At 41.1% G+C, this 8,784-nt stretch overlaps 1 protein-coding gene across 1 annotated transcript in view; it reads left to right on the top strand.

Annotated features, from left to right (window-relative positions):
• The first annotated feature begins 1,466 nt into the window (after positions 1-1,466).
• F5 (coagulation factor V) overlaps positions 1,467-8,784 on the top strand; it is an 85,872-nt gene continuing 78,554 nt past the window's right edge. The window contains exons 1-2 of the mRNA XM_069094740.1: positions 1,467-1,664; positions 4,542-4,633. Of these exons, the coding sequence (XP_068950841.1) occupies positions 1,510-1,664; positions 4,542-4,633 (247 nt within the window). The 5' untranslated portion in view covers positions 1,467-1,509. The remainder of the gene's footprint in view (positions 1,665-4,541; positions 4,634-8,784) is intronic.

The following is an 8,784-nucleotide window of genomic DNA, read 5'->3' as shown; positions in this document are numbered from 1 at the left end:
GCCACTGACTCCAAAACCAGAGTTTTTTGTAACAGACACTGCTTCCACCCTGTGGATTGTGACCATTGATAAATTTCATGGAATAAATGATATAGAAGATCTTGTCAAGGACATGTGTGATCAGAAATGGGGATGAGCCAGTCGTGTTGTGGAAGATGACAGAAGGACTTTTCGTGATGTGATTTTTAAGAAGAAAGAGAGGAAAGCTTCTGGCACGTTGGATAAATACTCCAGGGAAACAGCGCGGGATTACAGAAAGGCCCTCGTCCTAGTAAAGAGATGGGTTCACATCCCAGTTACTTATTACCTTTATGACCACAGGCACACAAATCTGTTAACCTCCTGGAGTCCTGATCTGTAAAATGGGGATAATAACATTTACATTTCTTCCCTCCAACGGTTCTTGTGAGGAAAACAATTTTTGATCCTCAAAGGGCTACATAAATTTGAGCTACTGTTTATTTTTGTTTGTTTTTGCTTTTGGGAGGGCAATTGGTTTAAGTGACTTGCCCAACGTTACATGGCTAGTAAGTGTGTCAAGTGTCTAAGGCCGGATTTGAACTCAGGTCCTCCTGAGTCCAGGACTGGTGCTCTATTCACTGCACCATCTAGCCACCTCCTGAGCTACCTTTTATGTAAGAATATAGAAAGTCATGGACAAAGAATTGCATGAGATGAGAAGGCAGAAGTGGGTTCTGATCTGCACCCAGAAAAAGGCCCACCATTCTGATGAAATAACAGCTCCCTGAAGTAGCTGTTTACACACTGAGAAACTGAGGCACAGGGAGATTGAATTGCCTAAGATGAATAAATGAATGAAAGTGGGACTGAAACCTTGCAGTCTCCACCCCTATCCTCTAGCTCTTTACAAGACATGATATGGCCTCCCAACCTGAAATGATACTGAACATATAGTTTGAAGCATGCGAGAAATTTTCCTTTAGTTCAGGATGATCCCAGAAAGAGACCAGGGAAAGAGTTGGGTCTTTGCATGAGCTCCAGTTAGAGAGCCATGAAAAGAGTGAACTTTGACACTGGCAAGTTTGGGGCATGAGGGGAGGGGGGGAAAGGGGCAGGTTTTATTAGCTTAAGTGGTGTTCTGGGATTGGGAGGCTAAGGAATACAGTCCTCTCACTGGATCAAGAATTTCTGGCCATTTCCCTGCCTGGAAACTGGACTGTCTGGCCCTTTTTCTCACTGTTTCCTGCAATAAGAAGAGACAGGAAGACTAGCTGCTACCCTTCACACCTGACTGTCCCATTAGGCAGTGAGCCAGCCAACCACCTGTCCAGTGGAGGTAGCCTCCCTCAATGCCTGTGAGCCCCAAAGAAGGGGGAGGGAATTTCAGTGGCTGCTGTGACTTCAGACAGAAGCTTCAAAGGGAAGACACTACTACCCACAGCCTCCCAGGGCTCACTGCAGCCCAGACTGTACTCTCCCTAGAGGTCAGCAGCACCAACGTGCCTGCCCCAGCAGCTCCTGGGGCTGCTGTTGGCAGGAGTGGAAACCATGTCTCCAGGCCGCCTGAGCCTCTGGGTCCTTGTGGTCCTGGGTATTGGGTGGCTGGGCTTGGGGCAGCATGTAGCAGAAGCAGCTGTCCGGCATCGCTATATAGTTGCTCAGATCATCAACTGGACCTACCGCCCTCAGACCAACAACCCAAGGTAATTCAAGACCTGGGGCAATGGGGGAGTGGGGTTAGACGAGAAGGTAACAGGAAGTTTGCCTCACTGTCTCTCTGGAAAATAGACTCTTTCCTTGGGACAGCCCACACTAGACCTGGCTATTCCCTCATTTTAACTGCAATTGACAGGATATGATGCAACATCCTGGTCATAATATAATATCACTCCTTTATTTGTGCATTTTATTACTTGGGGAGCACTTAATAATTAAGTTTAACCTAATAAGGTTTAATGAGCTGGGATCTTTGTATTTTCAGTAAACATCATTTTATTAGTGAATTTGATTTCTGAATATGGGAAAAGTACAAAATATTGAGCACAAACTATTCCAATTAACCAAATTGTCAACATCCTTCTTTGAATTGTCAGAGTAAAAATTATTCCTGCCTACCTGACTGCTTCTAAAAGTTATTTATATTTTATGTGCATTATTATCCATAGATCTCAGGAGATAGTGTGATATAGTAGAATAACACTGCCTTGGGAATTGGAAGATTTGGGTTCAAATCCTGTCTCTGACAATTACTACTTGTGTAACCTTGGGCAGTCACACTCTCTCTGAGCCTTATTCATCTCCTCTTTAAAATGAGAAAGTTGAACTAAATGATCTTTAAGGACCAGCCCTCCCAGCCTGAACTCTATGATTTTATTATCTTCAAGTTCTAAAAAGTCTAGATGCAGACTTTAAGATGCAAATCCAAATTGCTTGTGATCATCATTTGATTTCTGGTTTATGTATGGTACTGTTCCCCCCCCCTAAAAAAAATCACCGTGAGAAAAAGCAATAAATCTATTATTTTATGTTTCTTAAAATTTGCCTTATCAAAGTTACCTGGTATGTTTCTTCCTTCTCTGTGACTATCTTTAACCTCTACATGCCTATAAGACTGAATTGTCCCATTTAGACTCTCCATTTTATTAGTCAAATGTTGATTAAAATGCATGTATCCATGAAAAGGCTTTGAATTAAATCAGAGGATTATGTTTGCTTTTCAAACTGGTCTCACAACTTAGAAACTTTCAAAGGCAAAACAGAACTTCTCTGGAATAGTTGGAATCCAAAAGCAAATCTATGCTAGGTGAGAATTCCAATGAACTGTGCTTGTTTTTATTTTAAAATAGGGCCAATAGGAATATTATACTTATTTCAACCTGAAACCACAGCTTGGCTGATTGGGAAAGATGTTCCTCTTTCAGAGTTGCAAAATGGAGTTATCTGCCAAGTTAGGTCAAAATTTTCTGAGAGCCCCCTAGATTACAAAATTATTTGTTTGGTGTTTGAATGACTAAAATTCTCCACTTAAAAATTTTAGTTGTATTAAAGTGAATGTTAAAGGGATTGAATTGAAGTATAAGATGATAATCTACTTTTATATGAATTCATTTAGGGCCCTGCTATTAGAAGATTCAAAGAAAACAATCATGCTTTCATGCTTATCTAGAGGAAACTAATTTAGTTGTTGGTTTGTCTTGTTTATACTGGATTCAAGCCTAGTTAATAACCAAAGTGCCATGAAAACTCTCTGAAAAGAACAACTCCATTCCTGATATAACATGATTAGCATGTGAGGGGGTTGTGAATTCTATCTTCCAACCCCTATCTCCTAAAGGACTTCCATCATAGTCCTAGGAAGAGTTATCACCTGTACATCAGTTACTGAGGCCTTGCAAAGGAAGAATGAGGAAAGCCCCAAGATGGTCTGGCCAATCAGGTTCCTTTCCTGGAAAGAACTTATTGGAAAACTTGGTTCATTAAATTGGGAAAACAGCCTAAATATCTTCCAATTATAGCCAAAAGTCAGTTGGAAAAACTATATGTGACTTTTTAAGTAGCTAGATAATTTTGGAGAAGGACCTGGCAAACTGTTCCAGTATCTTTGCCAAGAAAATTCCAAATGGGATCACAGAGTCAGACATGACTGAAACCACTGAACAAGATCTTTTTTAAAGATAAATCATAATAGTGTCAACTCTTTCCCCTAAGTTTAGTTGAATAGAATGAACATGTTAGAGACTTTTCTTTCATTTCACATTAACAGTACCCAAATGACCTTTGGGAACAAAATATCATATGTTTATCTTTTGTCCTGAGGTATTTTTAAAAGTGAAAATAAAACTTATTCAATTACTTCAAAAATTACATAATTTGAGGGTTTGAAGAGACCTTAATCCAAATAGTCCAAATCATACCTGAAAATTAACCACCCACCCTCAACATGCTCAACAATTAGTCATCCACTTTTGCTTGAAGGCCTCCTGCTTTGGAATGACTCTAATTGTTAAGCTTTCCTGACATGTGGGCCTAATTCCACCTGCTTCTAGACATGCCTCCTGGGGCCAGGCCGAATCAGTATGATCACTCTTCCCTAGGAGAGCCTTTCAAGTACTATACTTGAAAATAGCTACCAAATCTCTCCATAAATCTACTCTTCTGGCTAAACATACTTGGTCCTTTTAAAAGAACCTCTATGTATGATTTGAAGGTCCCTTACCATGCTGGTTGTATTTGATGATAACACATTGTGCTTTGGAATCTCCCCTACTTCCCTGTCTCTCACTCTTTGTCTTGTACAATGCTTATCAACCTACATCTTTTATGTAGCAAACCAGCCCCTCCCCTTCCACCATAATCATTCCTTGGGAGCAAGAACTGTGTTATTTTTATCTTTGTATCTCCAGAACCTAGAACACTTCTGGAACATAATAGGAACAAATGTTTCCTGAATTGAAAAAAAGTGAAATGAAAAAAATTAAGGAAAAAAATCCTTCCTCCAAGTTAATGCAAAAGAGGTCTTGAATGATAAAAGTCTATCTATAGCAGAGCTTTTAAACAGGACTTTTGTGTTTCATGCCTAGTTTAAAGCCCTCAGAGCCTACCTTTAAGAAAATGGTCTACAGGGAGTATGAAGCAGGTTTCATACAAGAAAAACCAAGATCAGACATTTCAGGTAAGTCTCAAATAAAAAACAAGCTATAAAACTAAACATCTAGGAGAAGGTTATACTAATAGATCACCCTTGTGCTCTCTTGTCAATATAAGCGCTAGAGGAAGGCCCCTGGACACTTTGGATAGACTATCTTGCCATGCCAGACTTACAGGAGGATATGGACATGATTTGCAATGGTGGGATGGGTTGCAATCAGCATCAGTGGAGGGAGTAATTGCATTGATGAGATGACAGATTCATCAAAGCCCCAAGCAATCAGTGAATAAATTTGTCAAGAACAGAATCTATTTATATCAATGGAGACCTAGCTGGAGCTAACTTATACAGTACTTTAGGGTTTAGCAAAGCATTTTATATGTTATATCATTTGACCCTCTAAACAACCCTGTGAGGTAGGTGCTTTTATTATTCACATTTTGTAGATGAAAAGACAATGATACCTGGCTTACTGATCACTCAGTTTCCATCAAGCTGGTGAAATACTTGTGTTCCTTTACCTCACCTGAAGGGCAAATAGATGGCCCAGTGGATACAGTGCAGGGTCTGAAGTCAGGAAGACTTATCTTCCTGAGTTCAAATCTGGTCTTAAGACATGTACTAGCTGTATGACCCTGGGCAAGTCATTTAACCCTGTTTGCCTCAGTTTCCTCATCTGTAAAATGAGCTGGAGAAGGAAATGGCAAAACAGTCCAGTGTCTCTGCCAAGAAAACCCCAAATGGGTTCATGAAGAGTTGGACATGACTGAATAACAACATTAGTGTGTGTGTGTGTATGTGTGTGTGTGTGTGTGTGTTGGAGTAGGGTGGAGAATAGTATTAGAGAAGAAAAGGGGCCATATGAGAATGCTGACAAAGGTAAAATAAAAAGACATTGGCAACAGATTGGATATGGGGGGAGTGAGAGTAAGGAGTTGAGAATAACATCTAGGAAGGGATTGGGAGGAGGAGAGTGATGGGAAAAAATGCTAATAATTCTGATTAAGCTTAAAAGTTTTAGACTTTGTTTTTCTTCAGAGGGCTGGTTGTTAAACATTTACCAGCACACCTTTGCCTGACCTCCACAAATTTTTGGCTTGGTCTAGGGGACTGTAATGTGAGTGGGAGGGTGCATTCATAGGTTCATAGAGATGCTATGGCACTTTAGTCCAATCTTTTCATTCTACATATATGGAAACTCAGGGCCAAGGGTTAGTCACATAGTCAGAAGATAGCAGTCAGGACTAGATCCCAGGTCATCATATCCTAGGTAAAAGGTTCTTTCTACCATCCCATATCATGGGAAATACTTATAAATTTGAGGATGCCTGCCTTTAAAAGGACTCATTGGAGGCAGAGGTGTATATAGGATCTGGGAAACTTAGTTTGGGCTGAAAAATGTCTAGTTTTGCTTCTACACTCGATTAAAGGAATCGTGAAATATTTGTGGTTAAAGGATGTTTGAGGTAGTACAAAAAGTGGTTTGCCTTGTATTAAGACCTCCATTCTCTTGAAACAAGAGTAGATTATTGTTCCGCCTTCTAACTCCATGAATCTGAAATTAAATGTCTGGAGTAGGAGTTTATTAGACTATAAGCTTCCTGAGGGCAAGAATTATGTCTCTTGGAGTGGCCAGGTAGCACAGCGAGTAAGAGCACCGGCTCCCGTGTTGAGAAGACCTGGAGATCGAATCCCGGGCTCAGACACTTAGCACCCACCCAGAAACACCTGGCCGTGTAACCTTGAGCAAGTTACTTAACCCCAATTGCTTAGGGGCGGCCAGGTGGCTCAGTGAGTAAGAGCACCGGCTCTAGTGTGAGGATGACCTGGATCAAATCTGGGCTCAGATACTCAGCACCACACCCAGAAATAACTGGCCATGTAACCTTGAGTAAGTTACTTAACCCTGATTGCTTAAAAAAAAAAAAAAGAATTATGTCTCTTTTTTGTCTTTGTGCAACCCCCCTTCCTCAAGGCTTAGCAGAGAACCTTGCATCCAGTAGCATTAATAATTGCTTACTGAATTGAAATTTTGTGACCAGTCTCCCTTCCTACTGGAGGCCTTTCTAGTCACCTCTCTGCTTTGGCCCCCAACTTTAGTGCCTTCCCCTCCAAGGTTTCTCCTTTTCCCCCTCTGTATCTTTGTTGTATGTTTCTATTTATGTATGAGTTGTCTTCTCCGTGAGAATGAAACTCCTTGTCAGCAGGGCATGCTTTTGCTTTGTTTTCCCAGTGCTTAGCACTCTGCCTGAGCATGGTAATCGCCTAATAAATGCTCACTTATTGATTGATGAAAGGAAGGAAGAAAAGGGGAGGATGGAAGGAAAAGGCAGTGAAGCAAGGTCTTAAGAATCAGAAAACTAATTAAGTGGCTTATCCACAGCACAAGCATCTCCCAGGAATCTGATTGCCAGGACACACACTATGAAAAGAGAAGCTCTCTTGTTTTGCTTTAATTAAGAGGCTGAGGGAGATAGTCAAACCTAACATTTGAGTAAGTAAGGGATCTCCATGAAGCAGGTGACTGGGAGGTTTGCTGTGAATGACCTGATTTTCCAGCTTTATGATTGTGCATAGACACCAGCCAACAATGCCATGGTGATTAAGTGCCTCGCACTACAGGGGAGGAACTCTAAAAGTACAACAAATACTTTAGCTGGCAAGAAACTCGCTTCAGCGTAAGCTCCAAGGCATGGGAGGCAAAGGTTGTAGACAGCAGGGGATCAGGAGTAGATCAAGAGAGATCTCCAGTCAATCCAACACATTAATTAAGCTCCTATTATGTGCAAGGCACTAGTTGTATAAATATGAAGAATGTCCCAATGATGAAATAATCAAATAAGCATTTGTTAAGCTCCTACTATGTGCAAAGGCAGAACCAAAATTAGTCTCTGACCTCATTTGTTGTTGTTGTTGAGTCATTTCAATTATATTGGACTCGTTATGATGCCATTTTGGGGTTTTCTTGGTCAAGATATTGCAGTGCTTTGCAATTTTCTTTTCCAGCTCATTTTACAGATGAGAAACTGGGGCTAAAAGGATTAAGTGACTTGCCTGGGATCTAGTAAGTGTCTGAGGCCAGATCTGAACTCATGAAGTCTTTCTGGTTCTAAGCCTTGTGCTCTATTGACTTCACAGTCTAGCAGCCCCTCCCCGACCTCAAGGAATTTATAATCCACAGGCTGAGAGGCCAGAAATTATCAACAATTTGGGGGGGGGGGGAGAGCAAATACAATACCAGGATTTGAAGGAGGCTAGAATAAAATCAGCTTTAACATAGACAGGCAGTCAACAGGAGATCAGAAAGATGCTTAGAGAGAAGGGTAACTTGAGAGAGTAGAAAGCAAATCAGAGAGACAAGTAGCAACCCAAACAGAAGCCAGCATCTATGAGGCAGCATGATGAACACTGGACTTGGAGGCAAGAGATCTGAGTCAGCTCTTAGCTGTGTGACCTTAGACGAAGTCACTTCAATTCTCTGAGGCTATTTTCTGTCTACAAGATGGGTATGATACTTGCAATACCTACGTTACAGAGTGATTGTGGAGAAAGTATTTTGTAAAGTGCTATCTTATCCCAAAGCCCCAATATAATCACTGAAATCAGCTGCTTCTTTGCATGTTTCTATAGTTTCTGTGGGATAGATGACAATTCTATGGAGTTAGTCTAAGCCTGATAGGCACAAAATGGGCATTTGGTAACAGCTAGATGAGATGGGGAGTGATCCCCTGATCCACTGTAGCACTTGGTAACTAAAAGTCTGGCACCCACCAGCCCTCCCAGAAAGCACTATAGTAGTGGAGATGCTACCAGCTTTTAAAGGAATAGAAAATAATCATAGGAATGGGAATTAGACCTGTGATTTCACTGGTATGGGGGACTCTAGGTGAGAAAACTCATTCTACTAATGTAGGCTGATGCCTTTTATGCAATTAATAGTTCAAGAGAGTTTTCTGGGTCACCGATTTCCATGACTTGCCCAGAAACCCATAGCCAATATATGTCAGAGATAGGATGGGAACCCTGGTATTCCTGGTATTCATGACTTCAAGGCCAGCTTTCTACCTACTAGACCATCCTTTCCTTTCCTTTCCTTTCCTTTCCTTTCCTTTCCTTTCCTTTCCTTTCCTTTCCTTTCCTTTCCTTTCCTTTCCTTTCCTTTCCTTTCCTTTCCT

The sequence above is a fragment of the Petaurus breviceps genome, unplaced genomic scaffold (genome assembly GCF_028583685.1).
Source record: "Petaurus breviceps papuanus isolate PSGF00001 unplaced genomic scaffold, PetGlider_PUasm1.0 220, whole genome shotgun sequence".
Classification (NCBI taxonomy): domain Eukaryota; kingdom Metazoa; phylum Chordata; class Mammalia; order Diprotodontia; family Petauridae; genus Petaurus; species Petaurus breviceps.
Note: the sequence above shows the minus strand (reverse complement) of the source record. Positions and strands in the feature narration are given on the sequence as shown.